The 20133-nt window shown below is 41.9% G+C and overlaps 1 protein-coding gene across 1 annotated transcript in view; it reads right to left on the reverse strand.

The window, feature by feature from the left end:
* Nucleotides 1-897: 897 nt before the first annotated feature.
* Nucleotides 898-20133, reverse strand: part of FAXC (failed axon connections homolog, metaxin like GST domain containing) — a 46030-nt gene continuing 26794 nt past the window's right edge. The window contains exons 5-6 of the mRNA XM_037894508.2: nucleotides 10324-10440; nucleotides 898-8768 (exon numbers count right to left, since the gene is read on the reverse strand). Coding sequence (XP_037750436.1) covers nucleotides 8479-8768; nucleotides 10324-10440 — 407 coding nt within the window. The 3' untranslated portion in view covers nucleotides 898-8478. The remainder of the gene's footprint in view (nucleotides 8769-10323; nucleotides 10441-20133) is intronic.

The raw sequence follows: 20133 nt of genomic DNA on the forward strand, positions 1-20133 counted from the left end.
TTCTTGTGCTTCACGGTACATAGATGCTTAAGCATTTGCAGGATCCGGATTATTACCTTAAACTCAGACACGCAACAAGTATCTATATATGGGTCTATAAGTGGATCGCTTAAATGCATACCAACTGTCAGCACTTCAGAGATTTCTCTAGTGTATATAGTTAGACCATGAAGATTTGCAAACTGCAGAGCTATTCTGAATGAAGACATGCACAGCCAAGTATTTTATATCCTTTTGTTATCATTTACACATCAATTACATTAAGACCAAATATACAGATTTTCATATGTATGTACATTGATCAACATAGTGCACAATTTAAATTTATGTTACAATCAAGTGTATAAGTTTAAATATGGCTTTATAAACTAGTAGTAATAACTGTGCTAAAATAATCCATGTCTCATGTAGGTTCACACACAAACAATGGAATGCAGCTGTAGCACTAGATTCCTCAATTAGCAATGTGTTACTTCATCACGTTGGTAAACTTTTGTACACCGTATAATCAGTTGTAACCCATCCCCTCCCCCACCCCTAGGGTGACCAGATGTCCTGATTTTATAGGGACAGTCCCTCTATTTGGGGCTTTTTCTTATATAGACACCTATTACCCCCTACCCCCTGTCCCAATTTTTCACGCTTGCTATCTGGTCACCCTACCCATCCCACCTACACACACATACTCTATTCCAGAGGTTCTCAACCTTTTTCTTTCTGAGGCCCCCCCCCCAACATGCTATAAAAAACTCCACAGACCACCTGTGCCACAATAAGGGGTTGTCTGCATATAAAAGCCAGGGCCGGCATTAGGGGGTAGCAAGCAGGGCGATTGCCAGGGGCCCCCACGAAGCTACATTGCTCAGGCTTCAGCTTTAGCTTCAGCCCCGGGTGATGGGGCTCAGGGACCTGGGCTTCAGCCCCATGTGGTGGGGCTTCGGCTTTCTGCTCTGGCCCCCAGTGAGTCTAATGCTGGCCCTGCTTGGGCCCTGGGCTCCTGAAACCTGCTCGAGATACCCTAGGGGGCCCCGAACTCCTGGCTGAGAACTACTGCTCTATTCTGTCTGTAACATGGTTGGATTATATACTATAATTATAAAAACTTTGGGTCCCGCAATTCTCAAGTATCCTGAAAACAACAACCTGTACATTCTAGGAAAGATTAGTCAGAATAACAAATTATAATGCGAGGTGGAGGAACACACACGCAAACACACTGCTCTGTAAGAATACCGTTACAATCAGTGAAGCTGAAAAAATAAGGGCTAAACCCTGTTTGTCGCACTCCAGTGAGTAGTCCAGTGGAGGCAAATTGTTAACCTTGAGAGTTATTAGCCATTGGAATACTGTAACAAGGGATAGGACAGATTCTCCATCACTTGGAAGCTTTGGGTGAAATCCTGACCTCAGTGAAGCTAAGGGAGTTTTGCTATTTACTTCCGTGGGGGCTAGCATTTACCTCTAAGTGAAAATTCAATGTCTTTCTAAAACATATGCTCTAGTTCAACCACACATTGTTGGGCTTGACATGGGAATTATTGGGTGAAATTCTATGGCCTGTGTTATGCAGGATAGACTAAATTATAAGCAGGCTAAACAGGATTTGGCCCTAGAGGTGCAGAACTATAGATATCACATAAAACATTCTTCTGCAATAAGATTCCTGTGGTGTTCACACATGCTTCATTTCTTTTCCCAGTACTGAATCATGGAACTTCAAAATCTATGCAAATAAGAAGCACTTTATGTTACTGACTACAGAAAAGGAATTAAGAGAGGCCCTCCACGATGATCATCAAAGTAAGGAGTCCTCAAAACTGCCGAGTCAGAGCTGATTAGTTTTGCACGTGTCTCTCCGCTAAGGCAAAGAAATGAAGACCAGAATGAGCAGTTCTCCCATCCCACCCACACATGGGCCTGATCCTGTGAGGTATAGAGGGTGCCTTCAGATCCTACTGATTTCATCTGGAACATAGGAGGATAGGAACTCAGGACATATAGGACTGGAAGGGACCCCCTGGATCAGTGAGTCCAGCCACTGCTCTCATTGACAACCCCATCTGTACCTGGAATTGAAGGCACACAGTATCTTACAGCACCAGGCTCACTGATAAGTCTAAAACTAAACTCCTTGTGAGGCTGTCTATACCAAAACCATTTCCAAAAGTCTCCTACCAGGTCTAATATCCTTTAATAAACACACCGACAATTCTCCAGAACAAACAAAGATCTTTGTGGAAGGACAGCCCAATAACCTCTTCACATAATAGTTAACACCTATCAAAATAAATATCTTCTTTGTTTATTTAGCTCTAAAGAATACCTGCAGTTTATGGCACTACAAAGCTACTGGACACTATACATACTGTAAGTGGGCCCTTCAAAGGTCTACATAGTCAACTTTGTCTATTATAGAGCTACCTTGACATTCCTCTTAACTGCAGTCACCAATATACATATGTGTGACTCATTGCTGTATTATGTATTACATACATCTGTACATTGCTGTATTACAATGTAATTGTACAATGTACAATGTAATTACAATGTAATTGCTGTATTACAATGTAATACATTATGTATTATGCACAGATGTACACTGCTGTATTATGTATTATGTACATCTGTTTCCACCTCCCAAACACTGGGGTATGCAACATAATTTTGCATTTAATGAGCATAATTTGCTGAATATATAACATATCCATGGGGTACTCATGCCAAATCCATAGTGTCGCACGGATGTACAACTATTTTTCTTCTTACATTGAGAGTAGCCCTAGTGTCAAAAATCAAAGGACTCCGATTATTATTATTTCAACATCTAAGGTCAAGATCCACTTTAGTCCACCCCTTTCCACAGAATTTCACTTGCTGTGCACCCCTGCATAGATCTTTCCACATAACACGTTTTCCTCCCAGGCAACATTTTGTAAGGTTTATTACTTGACAGATAAAATCCTTTCAATGGAAATATCAGGAAACTGTCATGATTACTTGAGCAGACCCCACTGACAAAAGGAAATTTGTGTCTGGACTGTTGCTAAAAAATATTTCAAGCAATATTTTTCAAAGAGAAAATGGATTCAAAGGGACACTGTCAAGGTTTTAAAGATCAAAATGCATGATCTACAGTGTTATAATTGGATGGGGACAGTCCTCCAGTTTTTAAATATCATTTGATTTGTTTTTAAATCTAGCACAACATCCATGAGATTTTTGTAGGACTTCTAAAACCAACAGTGTCTGATTCCTCTATTGAGTAGTCAGAAGCAGTGAGCTCTGCTGATGTTGCTGATGTTGCTGATGGTGCTAATGGTTATAAACAAATCCACTTCAGCCTGACAAGGTTCTATACAATATGAAGTTGCAATCGCTGTTAAACAAAAAACGAGCAAAACATAAGAAGCAAATCACCATTTGCCAAATGGAAAAAGGGGCTAAAAATATGTATTCATCATCCCCAGAGGGTTTTATAAAAACAAACTTAAAATAATAATTAACAGTTGGACGGCGATATTATTAAAAACAAAATTGAGGAGGGGAAATGCTCTGACTTTTAACAAAATAAAGATTCAGATTTTACTTAGACGGTATAAATCAGGAGTGACTCCAGAGAAGTCAATGGAGTTAACTCACATTAAATGGTATGAGATCAGAGGCTCAGATGGTTTCTTTCCATGGTAAGAGCTGGGGAAGTAAATGCCACACAATTCCACCCCCTCCTCCTGTGCAGAGCCCATGCAGCATAAAGATCCTTCTACAGCAGCCAGGGAAGGGATGCGTGGAGCAAGAGAGGCACCTGTGTGAGCCTCCTTTCTGTAAAGAAAAGGGGAGACTGACGTATGGAAGATTCTTCCATGTATGGACCGGGAGGGAGGGGGCACAATCTGGGCCACAATCAAATTCAGAGGGACTGATACTGATACATTAATGAGTAATCCAACATTCTAATCCATTATACTCCTCTAGTAAAGAATACTCTGGATGCCCCAGTTTCAGTATCCTACATTACAGGCCTAGAGATTCCCAGGGCCAAAATCTTGCACTGAGCCAGCATGGACTGTGACTGCTATGCAGGCAGTGCATGTAGTGTCTCATCCTGCAAGATAGTGACTGTTTCCAGAATGACTTGAAGGCCATTCCGTGCGTCTCTTTGCTGAGAGGCTCCACAGAAAATCTTAGCCAGGCTTCCTCAGCCAAAGAACAAGAGTCACTGGTAATAGTGAGGGCAAGGATAATAAATCAGGTGACAGAATGGAGATTAACTGTATAGAACACAGAAGGGGGGGGAATGCCCCTTTGACACTTTTCAACTCGATATATTTCATCAGAGAGCTGGTCAAAAGAGGTAGGTATTTTCCATGAAACAATTTGAAGGAAATGAAAATTTTGCATTTCTGACAGAAAAATTCAAAAATTTCCAAAAAAAATTTCAGGGGGTGGGGGGCCTTTTTCTCTTACTTTTTTGCCATTGTAAAAAGAAGCAGGAAAGTAAAAATGCAATGTTTAATTTCTAATTTGTTTGTCAGAAAACTAAAGATTTGAACCAAAACTATTTTTATGTATTTATTGTGAAGAGGCATTTGTTTTAGCCAAAAGGCATTTTCCACTGAAAAAAAGTGTGAACAAAATATTTTTTGACCAGCTCTAGCAGGAAAAACAGCTGATATTTGTTTCTGGACAGGTTAAATTAGGGTAAAAATTTCCTGTTATGCCTTGAAAATACAACATACATACCTTGTTTCTGAAATTTCTTCTAAATTTTAAATCAAAACAAAAATGCACACTTTTCCAGGGTACCCATGATGAGGAAAATGTTACTAACCTCCTCCTTTAAAAAACCTGAGTTGCTCCTAAGAAACAAAAGGCATGGCATGTGTTGTAAATACATTCACACAACTGATCAATACATAGACAGATCAGTGCAGCTAGAAAATTGCAGCTGATACTGGCAAGGGCTGCTGCATTTGTCGTCTCTTTGGATCCTTACAAATTTTTTTAAAATGTTACTTTCCTAAGACAAAATGTGTTACTGCGCTTGTTAGTTTCAAGTTAAGCCTTCACTGGAAAATTTGTGGATATTCAGAATAAAAATAAAAATAAAAATCTTAGCTCATAAAGTGACTGTTGCACAACTTATTTTTCCAACCTAAATTTCAGTGGGAGATACTTCTATCTAAAGTACACTTCCTCCTTCTTTAGGGACTAAATCTGCAATTCTAAGAGTAGCAATTTTTATTCAAGTGGTCCTATTGATTTCACATGAACCTGTTGATACAGCAGACCATTGGTCCAAATATTGCCCGATATTATTAGACCAGTTTCAATCCAGGGAGGTGTTCCAGGTTTACACTGTTCTAACTGGGGGCACTGTGTCTGTGACTTCAATGGGAAAATTTGCATAAGTAAGTTTTACTCACATGAATACGAGTTTTCTCCCCACGCTGTTTGCCTGCCTCTGTAATACAGAATTCTAAGTACTGGAGATACCCAGAATAGGCCATCTAAGTTCAATCCCCTTCCCTCTCCCATTCCTGCTGTTGTGTGGGGTTTCTAATATCTAAAAGCCACCTCCAGCAAGTGTTTGTCACAAGACATGACACAGATTTTTAATGATTTTGCTCCAGCCACCTCTCTCCAAGGTGTATGTATGGAAGCATCAAAATGCATGAGAATGCACAACAGTGGGGGCAGGGAACCTTGTTAGCATTCTAGTCATTTGTAGCGAAAGGCTCCAGAGTGCTTTTATTTTTCACTCTCCCCAGAGATGGGAAGACACCAATAATCATATCCTCTAACTAGGTTTTTATTTGCCATTCTGAGTGAAAATGAGTCTAGTACTGTATCAAGGTAGAGAATATATCATACAGTTATAAGGGAGATTCTGTTCAGATAGGCTTGAGGTCTGGAATTAGAAAGAATCTGGATACCTAAGAACATGATGGACAGAATGCTGCTCTCTCACTGCTTTTACATCAGTCTAACTTCACTCATCTCATTGGTTACTGCTGTTTACAGCAATGTGGGATCAGAATCAAACCCCATGAATTTAGAGGGGGAAAGTTAACCTTTAGAATTCTGATCAGATTGGGTCCTTTCCCTTTATGATGGACCACAGTCACAGGCAGATTTGTCAGCCTCTGCAACTGGGGAAGATGCAAATGCCTTATAACTCAGGTTAATCTTTTAGCTACAGTAGCTTATTGCTGTGACTCATCCATTTCAGCAGTGGACTCCAGACCTGAAACTCAAGCTCGTAACATCAAAAAGTTGAAAAAACCACTGACTTCAAATAAAGAACTTTGAAAGTTAAATCAATATATAAACAAAACAAACAAAACAGATATAAACCAGGGTCATATCAGACGTTTTTAAAGAACAAAATTCCCCTGCCAAATGTGATTCTTTTGGTCAGATTTCAACATCTGAATTTCTTCAGGTGTAACACCTAGGTTGAATGATCTGTGGGGTTTCAAAGGCATTTCTGACCAAGCGTGTCTGTCCTTTTAGTCCCAAGGCTTTACCCTTTGTGTCCTGTGTTTTGTGCTTAGTTTGCTGACAAGGTTCCTAAATGCTTGGATTGCACCTTCCTCTCCATCATCTGCAAGTCAACTATAGCTCAGATTCACTTCATGAATAGTACTCATCCATGAGATTGGAAATGTTTAATAGACGCATGACTTCAAAGGAATGTCTGGCCTATTTTAAGAAACAAACACAAAACTATGCATCCCACACTACACAAGCCATCGGCTGTCTTCATAATAGCTGTTCCCACCTAAACACAAGGAGCAGCCACCAGGCTGGTTGTGGATCTCCACGTGTGAACTGTGACTCTCCCATTCCAGATCCACAGCCAGCTCTGTGATTCCCCGGAACAATCAAAGGACTCCGAGCTAGAAGGGGGTCTTCACAATTAGTGAAAAGATCCCCAAAAGATGAATTTCTTTTAAAGCTTTGGGAAACTCCTCCATTTATTTTGAATTCTCAGTATTAGGAGAAGCAGTAACAATCATGAGAAGAGTCCTCAACTGCCCCTTTTACCCTTAGCTTCCCAGAATACAAGATACAGGAACAAGTTATTTATCAGCTGCATGATTAATAATGTTGCAAAGTGGTCCTGTTCACGTAACAACTTTTTTCCTAAACCACGAAAGCCATGCTTAAAACATTTTAAGGGACACCATCAAGGTTTGTGGATCCAGAATCTGATTTTTCTTAAATATATTTACAAACACCTTGACATACTTTAATTCCTCATATGCTTTTTCTCTGCCTGAAATCAGTCAATCAGTGTCAGCATCCAGTCTGGCATGGGGAAATCCACACAGGCTACAGAACTGGCATAGCCAGCAAGTTCCCTTCTACACACTACCACCCACCTGGTTATAGGGAGTGTGTCAGGGGCCCTAGACCCAATATAGATGACCTACCTAGCCTTCCCCCTAAGGCATGTTGAGTTCTGCTCTGGCACTTCTGAGGATCTGGTATTTTGAATTTACATAGCATCTTATACCCGGCAGCACTCCAAAGTGCTTCGCAAACTTTGCCAACTGATACACAAAAACTAGAGAGACTGAAGTGTCCAGCACTGCAATGCAGTTGACTCCGGGGTGGTGCACTCTAGGTGTTTAACTTAACAGTATCTAACAATACAACACACAACTGTTTTCAGCAGGAACTGGAAAGAACACTTGACATAATCGAAACTGCAAGGGGAATTTGGATGGGCAAAGTATATATATACCTGAGATGGGGTTTAGCCAAGACTCCTAAACAATCTTCTGAGGGATTATTAGGTAATAATTTAAAATACTCTGAAGTCTCCCTTTCAACTAAAAAAGTTATAAAACTGAAAGATTTCAAGCTATTGTACAGAATAGGAATTATAAAATGTTGCTTTTTTCATGAGCACATTTTCTTCTTGCCTTTATTGATTGACAGTCTGTGCACTGGAGACCAAACCCCTACTCCTCTCCTATACACACTCACGTATAACGTACACACCCAGAGTGCAAGAAGCTGTTGAGTAAAGTTGCCCTGGCATCCTGTTGCATTAATACAGTGAAATCACTGCTTACCAAGAAGGGAGAGGGGAATTCCAATAAACACTTTTCCCTTTCTGTCAACCCCTTGCTGTGAAGATGAGAAACTCAACACACAGCAGCTCTCGTGACCTCTCTGCTCCACCTGTGGTAGGTTTGCTCGCATGATTTTGGAATCTGTTTTCAGTGGGAGCAATATGTAGGCCTAAGATCCTCCTACCCTCTGGATCTCTTGTTTGCCCTGTTCTAATTGTTTAACCTAGGCTCCATCTGAATGGATTTACAAAATGAAATAAGGCTGAAATAGTCCAGGTAGCATGTGAAATGTGTCAAGCACAATGATCTCTTCCACACTGGCATGAACATGGGAAAGTTGGACTGGTCCCAAGAAGTGGCATTTCTGATACAAATGGAGAGGTGCTTGGATACATTACTTGCATTGTGCGTGATCTGTATAGTCATCCATGTCCACATCAGAATCAAAGAGCGAGTGTCCAGTATAATCTGTGTCAGGGGTTTGGGAAATACTGTTCTCTGTCCCCTCCTCATCAAATGTTTCTGTCCTTGAATAAAAGCTGAAGTCCTGCAAAGGGGTGTGAGTCTTGCTAGCTTCACTGCTTTCCTCAGATTCGTAAAAGGTGTTATCGTCGTCCTGGTGCCACTCTGGCCAGAATTTCCTCCTTATTCTTTCACAGTACATAGCAAGGTTAATCAGTTCACCTGCAACACAGTAAAATAAGCCAGTGTAAATACTCCTAATCATTAATCCTGTGACAATGTTTACTGCAAAGAAAATTCACAGGAGTGGTCTTAAAAGAAATCTTCCTGGCTTGTTTCCAGGGAGGCATTAGAGACCTCTTTCCAAAAGGCTAAGATGCGATCAAACATAGTAACGGTACTGTTCACAAGTTCAGTCAAATGAAAAATGCAAATGGTTGTGACTTGATTAACGTACCTGTGGTAAGCAGGGTCAAAATGAAAGGATTATGTATGAACGTAGCTATAAAGTTAAGCAATTAGAATTAATCTTCATGAATGTGACTCAAAGGAAAAAAGATTACTGATTTTATAAATCTGTCACAATAAAATTGTTATGCATTTTGTACAAACCTGGCATCCAAAGACAGAATTTGGCCATACATATTCTATGTACTTATTAAATGAATGTCGTGCAATTGGAGGCAAATTTTGGTTTTGGACCACAAGATGGCAGTACTGTTCGCAAGATAAATTTGGCATTTGACACACAGAATTTTTACATGGTCACTGTAGCACACCCTTAGGTATTGTACACATTAGGGATGGAAGGATGGAATGAAAGTATTTTTCTTATACATTTATGAAGATATTATAAAAACCTCAGTGAAGGACAAAACACAACAGTACATCCAGGAAAAACACGTGTGTGCAGTATTTCATAGCATGAGCAGCTGTCTGGTTAGGGGGAGTCAGACTGGAGAGTACTGTATTGTAGGGGATGGGTGTGTCCATCTGATTATTTTGGTAGGGCAGATGGGTTTCAATCAACATAAGGCTAATTCTTGAAATTCATGGGTCCCCTAAGATTTTCCCTGAGATCCTTCAGAGATCAAAGTCATAGAAGAGAAGCATATAACAACAACAACAACAACACCCAGCTCTTATATGCAGTGTTTTTCATCAATGGCTCGGGGCGGGAACCTTCATATTTATCATGCATCTATGACTCCAGATCAAATGTGCTCAGCTTACCAGTAAAAGGGTGGGTTTTTTTCTAACTGCTAGTTCTGCAAACTTACCTTGGGATCCAAAAGTGAAGATGGGCTCCTTCCCCTCCCTGTATCTGCAGTAGCCATTAAGGTTCTGATTTCACTGGGACTACTTGCAGAGCATGATACTACTCAGTGTAAGCAAGAGAGGCATCATCTAGCCCATAGTGATTTCATTATCAAACACTTTGCGAACATTAATTAATTAACAGAGCAAAGGCCAAATTTATTTAAACAGAGTGCTGTAGTGTGTAAGCTACCAAGTACAGCAATACGAGCAACTAATGTGTAGAATTTCCTGGGGGGAAATGAAGGCACCTTTGGATAGAAAAACATCAAAAGTACAGAGTACATCAAAAGACAGGACACTCTAGCTGAACTTCTAGGCTCATTCTGTCTTCAAATGTCATATGATCCTGACAGTGTTTTCCTGCATATTATAATGAGATCCCCCTGAAAGCCTGCCCTAGGCCTACAAGCAGAGAATGCTACCAAAAGAGATGTCCAAATCTCTAAGATTGTCTTACCTTTGATTAGTCTCTCAGGTCTAGTCCCTGGTAATGTCCACATTGCTTGAGCCAGGTGCCCAAAGACAGTGGCATCGAGAGTGGAAAGCTTTGGTCCCATGATGTACTTCTTGTCACCTGTAAATGGTAAAATGGTGAACAGTTATGGACCTGCAGGTACCTCTCCCAACTATAAATATGGATTGCATCTTTTAACATGGGTCTTACTGAAACGATTTGACTCGCAACCCGTATGCTCCCCAAAAATATCCGGTTCTGGGATCTATGCTTCAGCAACTGCATGTGGGCCAAATTTTGGCCTGGGCACAGAGAAGGTTCCCAGGGATGGACTCCATTACTGCTATGTAATCCTGTGCAAGTCATTTGGCTAATTGATCTATAGTGTTACAGAACCACCAGCCCTTCTGCTCCCCTTCTTTCTGCCACGCCCTAAGCACTGAGCAGCAGAATCTACCATGGCATGCAGAGAAAACACACTGAGTCAGTTTTGCTACATTCAGGGCTTTCTATGCTATCAGTAGTGGCTGAATGTATGATTTCCTCCTGTCAGGAAAAATCAAAGCTGGCCCGTGATTAACATATTTGCTGAAAGGAGCTGGCAGCCCATGGGTATCCTGCACTAGTCTTTCACCAGTGGAGATCTGGTTTCAGGTCCTTTCTCAGATTACAAGTGAAAATGACAGTGGGTGACATCAACTGAGTACTTACTTAATATTTGTCCAAATCCAAACCATCACCCCATTCGGTACGATTGGCAACTTCTGCTCAAAAGAAGCCTAGTGCTGGAATAGTTAAGTGTGTCGCAGTTCCAGGCTAGTGCATGCCCCTGGATTGGTGAGGAAGTTTGCAAAATGCCTACTCACACGATGCCCAGCTCTAACCAGTACTGTTAGATCTCAGAACCACCTCACTATTTCAGCCACAAGTTTTACAGCAATTTAAACTGCTTGTGAAGGGTACCAGAATGACAGCCCTGGTGTCTGAATTCTTCTGCTTATCCACAGACCAGGCACAACATAGGAAGGAGCAGAGCAAGCTTCCCTACGCTGTCCCAGAAATGCCCTACGATCTGGACTTCAAACCCAGAGGAAGTAATAGATTATTTTATTCTCAGTCCTACTCGGTCACTTGGCCCTTCTGCTGAGATTGCCAACGATGGTGCAACAGTACGATGGGGACACTAGTTCATTAGAAATGAAACTGAGATCACTAAGTCATTTCACCCAAGCCTCTAAAGAGCAGTTCTATGTGGACTGCTGCGGGGGTGGACTGCTGGAGGGGTGCTGTAATGCTCTGCTCCCTTCCCCAGGCTGTATCTAACTAGCAGGAGCTAGCCCTAAGTAATGGCATTTTGTCATACATTTCTTTATGGAACTGAAATGTCAGTCACATGTAAAAGTCACATTCCTTGGACTGTAAGGTCTGCAGGGCAGAACTGTCTTTTCGTTCTGTTTGTACAGCGCCTCGCACAAAAGATCCTGGTCTATGACTGGGGATCCTAGGCGCTACAATACAAATAAATAATTATAATCATCACACAGTAAGGTATGAAAGAAGATTCTTTTGAAAAGCAATTCAGAATCATCATCAGGAAAGGCACATCCAATACTGTATGGATCTGAATCATCCAAATCTATTCATCCCACTTCTGAGTGATAGTCTTCCTCGGTTTGGTTTACACTGCTCTGGTTTGTTGGGGTTACTAGCTTTAGGTTTATAAAACAACTTTAAGCAAAACTGTACAGCAATGCAACGCAGTGTATTCCAAAGTACTACACAGTCTACTGCTCAAGCATCCTACATCGTAGCAATGCAGCTTTGTGAATAACCGAGAATGACAACTTCCTCTACGAAGTCAAACAGAATATTAAAATTGAACACTTTTTCCCTGTGAAAAGACCAGCAACTATATAAGTCCATTGTCTAAATAGAACATTCAGGTAAACAATCCCTCTGGCAGCAGGAAATGCAGCAAATGTCTTTGTGGTAGCTACATTGTGTCTAGTCTTGAACCATCTTGTACAAATCTCAAAAGTTGTTCCCAACACCACAGTTACATACTTTGAGCTAAAATCCCATTTCACCTGCTGCGAGGAATTTAACACAATTTAACTGTGCTTCATGCTCAAGTCCAGAACAGTGTCATGCTGGGAAGTAACGCTGCATTTTGGAGTGGATTTTTAAAAATCTATTATTTTTAAAAATAATATTTTTTTAAAAAAACATCAGAATTTATTCATTTAAAATTGATTATGTTCATTTAAACATATTTTATTTTCAAAAATAAATCTATTTAAAATTAAATTTGAAATTATGACAGCCTCTCTTAAGGCCTAAGCTTACCATAATGTATTAAAATCATTTAAATAAAAAATAATATTAAGCCAATCATGTTTGCTGCTGAAGTTTTAAAGAAAGTGTTGCTGAAGTGCTAAGCCAGCTATTTACAACAGTAGCCTCTTCTGCAGGGGCAGAGTGAATATTTTCTTCATTTCAATTTATTCAAACAGTTCAGTTCAATAACGAGTTCATTCAAATGTAAGAAAACAACAGGGAGTTGAAAAACCAGGAAAGCTTGTTTTCTTCTTCCAATCTATGAATAAAAACTAGATGTGAGAGGATGAGATCTACTAATTCTAAGGCTTTGTCTATACTATGGACCTTACAGTGGCACAGATGTACTGCTCCAGCTGCGCTGCTGTAAGGTCTCCCGTGTAGCTGCTCTATTCTGGTGGGAGAGAGCTCTCCCTCCGGCACAATTAAACCACCCTTAACAAGCGGTGGTAGCTATGTTGGTGGGAGAGCATCCCCTGCTTTTGTCGGTGAAACTTTTGTGTGTGTTTTTCACATCCCTGACTGACAAAAGTATTACCAACAGAAGTGCGAGTGTAGACAAAGCCTGAAACCTTGAAGGACATTGTGACAAGAAACAATCAGTTCAATTCACTAACTATAGATAATACTTGCTTTGCTTTGTTTACTAAGTCAGTTAGTTTTAAATGCAAAACATATTGTGATAAACTTACTTATTTTTTCTTAAGTATCCAGCACATTTAAGGTAGTTATTTAATTAATAAAAACTATTAAATGTTGGTTTTGCACATTATTAATTTAATTCCAATTTCTGTCCAAATGCAGCTTGACACAAGTCACGAGTAAAAATTTCAACATCATCCAGTAAATAAGAAATGCACCATTCACTATTTTCTAACACGATAAAGACACAAAAATTAAGAATCTGAATTAGGTGTGTCAAGCTATATAATTTATTAAGTAAATATGTGCAGATATAGTGCATCCTCGTGGTTAACAAAAGAGAGTACCAAATTTAGTCTAAAGGCTATATTTAGTTGCAAATCAACATGTTTTAATTGTTACAGATCAATGAGAATCAACCTTTCTTTAGGAAAATAACAAAAATACAAATGCAAAACAAGATGAGTTAAATCAAGGTTTCCTGGTTGCTGGTTTAAATCATCCTTTAAATCACCTTGATTTAAATCAATCCACCTTGCTGCATGGTGATGTTGGTACAGCCAGGGAAGGCAGTGACTGTTATATTCACCTACTCTCCTGCCAGTGGCCTCCTCTCACACCTGCAGCACGCCTAGCTGCGGGGGGAGGGAGGGCAGACTGAAAATCTCAGTGGTACTCTTCAGACAGTTAAAGAATAATACCAGACATGTGAGAAGAGAAAGAGGGTTCCCAACCTCATTCTTCTGAAATTTTGTTCTCAGATCCCTAAAAACAAATGCAAACAAGACTGTGACTAGGACTACATGCCCGAGGAAGGGATTAAAGGGGAGTAAAAACAGTCCCCAACACTTCTGCATGGGCTACTTGGACTCTGGATTCAGGCGTAGGCAGGCACTCCCAACATGCCTTCGTTACAGCAAAGCCATGAGGCAAGTCATCACTGAGGCCCCATCTACACTATAAGCTCGGGGGCAATTCACAGTTCACGTACACACACTCAGGCTAGCTCACTGAGACCTAGCATAGGTATGAAATAGTGTAGCCACAGTCGCACAAGCAGCTGCAGCACAACATAGCCGTGCCAAGTGCGAACCCACCTGAACCCCGTGAGTACATATTTGGCACGGCTGAGCCATGCCAGCATTGCCCATGCTATCACAGCTACACTACAATATACTCACACTAGCTTTCATCAAGCTAGCATAAGCATGTGTGAGTGAGCTCAGCATCCCAACCCCTAGCTAGCAGTGTAGACATGAACTACTGGTATAAGCAAGCATTAAATTATATCGTAGGCATACCTCCTAGGGCCCCTTGTGGGGTGGCAACACTCTCACAGGACTCCTTGCTCTGAGCTGTACCTAATTCACAATCTTGCCCCAAGAGATGGCAAGAAAGCTGATACTTGACTATCAGAAGTTCCCTGAGAACTTCTCCTTTAGGATTTTAGATAATTAAAAAGAAGAGAAACAGAATTCTCCACAGGGATGACAAATGCAATAAAAGGAGAGACCATCCTGCCCCACAAAGGTAATTTAAACTGCATCTCTCAGAGTGCTAACCTCCCACGATCACCAGTGCACATAAAGCATTAAATGCGCTCCCTGTGCTGACTCAAAGCCAGTGCCCTGTGTTCCCTCAAGTGCCTACTCAGAATCCGCCTCGGCCATGATGCCTGTGGTAAACTGCTAGCTGAGAACAGCTGGGTGGCCAGTTAACAGATTCATTAAAATCTCTTGCTCATTTGCAATTGTAAAAGAAACCTACTGAAGTCCATGTGTGGATCCCACCATTGATCCCTCTATGCTTCAGTTCCCTATTTGTAAAATGGGACTGATATTATTTCCTTATTTTTCCCAGGGTTTTGTGAGGATATATTCATTAAAGATCAGTGCTAAAATAGTTTGATAATGTGGGCCATTTAAATACCTAAGATATATAGACAATACAGCAGAGTACAAACTACACCATCTTTCTGATAAAGGTAGCATCTCTGGCAGTAATCTGTGTGGAAGTAGAAGACCTTAGTGGTACTTTCTGAAAACTGTAGAAGAAAATTCTGATAAGAAAAATTGACTAAAAAGCTCCTAGCCCACATCTTAATGTGGTGTAAATAGATCTCTCGCTGTTGATTTACACCCATTAACGATCTGGTCCTTGGTGTCCAAAGTTAAGCATGAACTGTTGTTATGCTTACTAATCTGCTGTTTTGCCAGGCCTTCTGGGATATCTTGAGTATGAAAGGTGCTATATAAAATTCTACTTCTACACTATTCTATGCACGCACTTACTGACACCATATTCATGTTAAAGTCTGCTTCAGAACGTTGCAATAGTACTCTACCACCACCAGGTGAGGAGTAAAGCTCAGCTTCAACCCAAGCAAGGTAAATATTTCCACCCCTTCCACACAGAGAGACTGGACAGCTGCCAAGTTATTCCTTTACGGAAACTATTTTTGGAGCTAAAAATAAATATTGTTGCTCCAGTGTGTGTTTGTCATGGTGCAAAAGGGGCTCCAAAGTAATCTGATCTGTAACAGTCTCCAAATCAACTCAAGATAAGCAGCCACTTTGCATTAGGATTTAGACAGAACTTGAATCCTCCTACTGTTGTCCTGGGTTTTTCTAATTAAGAACCAAGAACCAATTGCCCCCTCCTATGGGAAAACTCATGGAAGGGAGAAGATAGGTGGGAAATCCAGAAGAGCTTTTTATTTAATTGTAAGGGTCAGGGCAATTGCACCCCTATCGTGCCATGGCGTTATGCTTAGGGGTGAAAGTAACTTAAGGGACTTACTGGTACACAGGGCTGGGGTCCTAAGCAGGGGTGGTGGGGCCTCAACCAGATGGAGCGGGGCCATTAAATACCCTGACTGCGGTAGCTGGGAGCCCGGGCCCTTTAAATTACCGCTGGAGCCCCATGGAAGCAGTAGCTGTGGGATCGGCCGGGAGTTAGGTACCCAGCAGCTGCCATTGAATTTCCTAGGAGCTGGACATCTAACTCCAACATGCACCTTTAAAATCCCAGCCCAGGTGATTATGTCAAGATATCCACACAAGAAGGAGAACTCTTGCAGCAGTTGCTAATTATCTGTCTACGTGCTTATATGGCTCCCAGTGCTGTAGTGCCTGAATGACACTTGGATCAGCTGAAAAAATTAAGCCCAAACAGGGTTTGTCAATCACAGTGAGAATCATTTTGTAAAGACAAAGGGCCAGATTCTGACACCCTATCATTGACGAGGGCCACAAATAATTGCACTAAAATTAGTGAGAGTAACACCTTGGGAGCAAGGTACTATTCAACAAAACCGGGGGGGGGGGGGGGCAAAATTTGACCCAGTGATATTAGACCATTCCAATGAAGTATTTTATGTTGCTCTTTAACTACACCTCTACCCCGATATAACACGGTCCTTGGGAGACAAAAAATCTCACCACGTTATAGGTGAGACCGCGTTATGTCGAACTTGCTTTGCCCCCACACCGTTCCTTGTTCACTGACTGCCCCCTCCAGAGACCCCCGTCCCTAATCACCCCCAGGACCCCACCCCCTACCCAACCCCCCTACTCCCTGTCCCCTGACTGCTCCAACCCCTATCCACACCCTGCCCCCTGACAGGCATTCACCGGCAAAGGCGGGAAGTGGAGCAACATGGCCCCAGCCCACTCCACTCCGCCACCTCCCAGTCGCGGTGCTCCACTTCCCGCCACCAGTGAGTGTGGGGAGGTTGGGGAAGGGACGCCCCCCGTACTCACCTGCAGCGGGAAGCAGAGCGCCGCAGCTGGGAGCTGGGGGAGTGGAGCGGGCTGGGGCTGGGCTGCTCCACTTCCGCCACTGCCAGTGAATGCGGGGGGGATCCCTTCCCCCAAGCTCCCTCCCCTGAGCGACACAGCTGGGGCTCGGGCTGGGGCGAGGGAAGCAGAACAGGCGGCTCCTGGCCCCCTGCTAATCCCCCAGACTACTCTGGGACTGCGGGGCCCCCAAAAGTGCCCCCCCACAGCTCCTGCCTCCCAGGCCCTGGGTGGGGAGCCCCTGACTGCCCCCGAGACCCTCTGCCCCTTATCCAACCCCTCGGCCCCGGCCCAGCCCGGCACCCTTAACACACTGCTCAGAGCAGCATGTCGGAGCTTTACCACATTGTATGCGAACCCATGTTATATCTGGTCGTGTTATATCGGGGTAGAGATGTACTATGTAAATTTCTGTGTTTCTCTGTGTGACACTGTATGGAATATGGGAGACACTTTATGATATTGTTGATACCAATATTATAAAAGTGCAATGAATCTTACCAGATATACCATGTAAGGCATCCATGGAAAAGTTACAATTCACTAAATATGATAATCTTGTTTGTATCACCTTTGTATTGTGAGTTATAGATATGTAGGGTATATCTGTGTTTCCAAACTTGTGCTGTGTTTCTGGGTGCCCCCCTAGACAGATTGGCATCAGCACTACCTAGCTTGTTTGATGGGTCATCAGCTGTACAATGAACCCATTGAAAGGCCAGGGACTACACCTTATGAGTCTGCAAGGCATGTGGTATGCGTGTGAGCAGAGAACTCTGAGGCTTTTCCATGCCATGTGCTGTGAAGCTTGCATTTGGGACACAGGAAGTACAAGCCACATGGCAAAAGGAATATAAAGGGCAGCTGCATCATCTCCATTTTGTCTTCATTCCTGCTTCTTTGGGCCAAAAGAAATCTGATGAGGTTCAATAAGGATAAGTGCAGGGTCCTGCACTTAGGACGGAAGAACCCAATGCACCGCTACAGACTAGGGACCGAATGGCTAGGCAGCAGTTCTGCGGAAAAGGACCTAGGGGTGACAGTGGACGAGAAGCTGGATATGAGTCAGCAGTGTGGCCTTGTTGCCAAGAAGGCCAATGGCATTTTGGGATGTATAAGTAGGGGCATAGCAAGCAGATCGAGGGACGTGATCGTTCCCCTCTATTCGACATTGGTGAGGCCTCATCTGGAGTACTGTGTCCAGTTTTGGGCCCCACACTACAAGAAGGATGTGGAGAAATTGGAGAGAGTCCAGCGAAGGGCAACAAAAATGATTAGGGGTCTGGAACATATGACTTATGAGGAGAGGCTGAGGGAACTGGGATTGTTTAGTCTGCAGAAGAGAAGAATGAGGGGGGATTTGATAGCTGCTTTCAACTACCTGAGAGGTGGTTCCAGAGAGGATGGTTCTAGACTATTCTCAGTGGTAGAAGAGGACAGGACAAGGAGTAATGGTCTCAAGTTGCAGTGGGGGAGGTTTATGTTGGATATTAGGAAAAACTTTTTCACTAGGAGGGTGGTGAAACACTGGAATGCGTTACCTAGGGAGGTGGTAGAATCTCCTTCCTTAGAAGTTTTTAAGGTCAGGCTTGACAAAGCCCTGGCTGGGATGATTTAATTGGGGATTGGTCCTGCTTTGAGCAGGGGGTTGGACTAGATGACCTCCTGAGGTCCCTTCCAACCCTGATATTCTATGATTCTATGATTCTTACCGCTGGAGTAACTTTGCGACAAACTGAAGCTCTGAACAAAGAGCTGACAGACCCATCCAAGCTGTGGATGTATTCCAGAGAGACTTTCAAGCCAGCAAACTCACCAATACTGCTAAGAACCTGATATATAGACTGTGAAGTCTCTGTGTGTATCTGAGTGCTTTATCATTTAACAACTCTCTTCTTGTTCTTTCTTTTTTTTTTTTTTTTAAATGTTAAACCTTTAGTTTGAGACACCAAACAACTGGCTGGCAGCATGGTATTTTGGACAAGATCAAAACTAATATTGACCTGGTAATGTGGCTGACTCTTTGGGGTCAGAAGAACATTGTGTATAGTGAGCAGAGTTTTTAAATAACTTCTCACTGTACTGGACCTATGTGATGATTGGGAGCCAGAGAACCGGAATGCAATAAAGGGGGCTGTGTAATTTCTTTCTTCTTCTTCTTTTTTTTTTTTTTTTTTTTTTGCTTCTTGATAACCAGGGGATCAGAGGTACAGTTTGGGTCTCATTGGTGAGTTTAACTTCAGTGTTAATCACCAGTTTTGGGAATATCTGCTCTCCCTTTTGTAGCCTGCCCTGACCTTGGTATTTTCAGTGAGGGCTGCCACAGGCACCCAGGATCACACTCTGTTCATTATTAAGTATACAAATTTCATGCAGACTGCCAGTGTCCTAAAAACATTCACCGTGTTCTGCTATCATGCTGTTAAACTGACATTTTAATGAAACAAACAAAAAAGGTGATCAACCAGTTTTAGGAGAGAAGATTAGATTATAAACAGAGTTTTCTAATTGGCTACCCAGATGTCATCATAATGTCAAGCTCTGACTGGTTTTTATTTATAAATTCATTTTGCCTCATTTTTATTTATAAATAAACTTTTACAACAAGATATTTGACACTGCACTTCCAAGGATTATTGTGCTTCTCAAGCAGCTATTCACATGCGCTTCTGTCTGATGCCTTACTTATTACATTACCCGAGATTTGCAATAATAAACTAGGAGAAGTGTCTGTAAAGTCTTATTGCTTGATTATGGGTCTGATTTCAATCTATATACACTAGGAAATAAGGACGAGCACTTAATTCAGCACACTGTGCCTAGGCATATTATAAAATGTATCATTCTCAGATATATGACAAGACAATGTGGAAAGTAAAGCCATTCCATTGTAGAGAATGCCCCAACAGCCTTTTGAAACTGGGGGAAGTAGAAGGAGACACTGCTTTATTTTATAAAACCGCAAAACTGCTAAACAAATTAAAGCCATTTTAGAAAAAATAAATGAATCGTATCAACTAGTTCACAAACAAAGAGC

Source organism: Chelonia mydas, chromosome 3 (genome assembly GCF_015237465.2).
Source record: "Chelonia mydas isolate rCheMyd1 chromosome 3, rCheMyd1.pri.v2, whole genome shotgun sequence".
Lineage (NCBI taxonomy): Eukaryota > Metazoa > Chordata > Testudines > Cheloniidae > Chelonia > Chelonia mydas.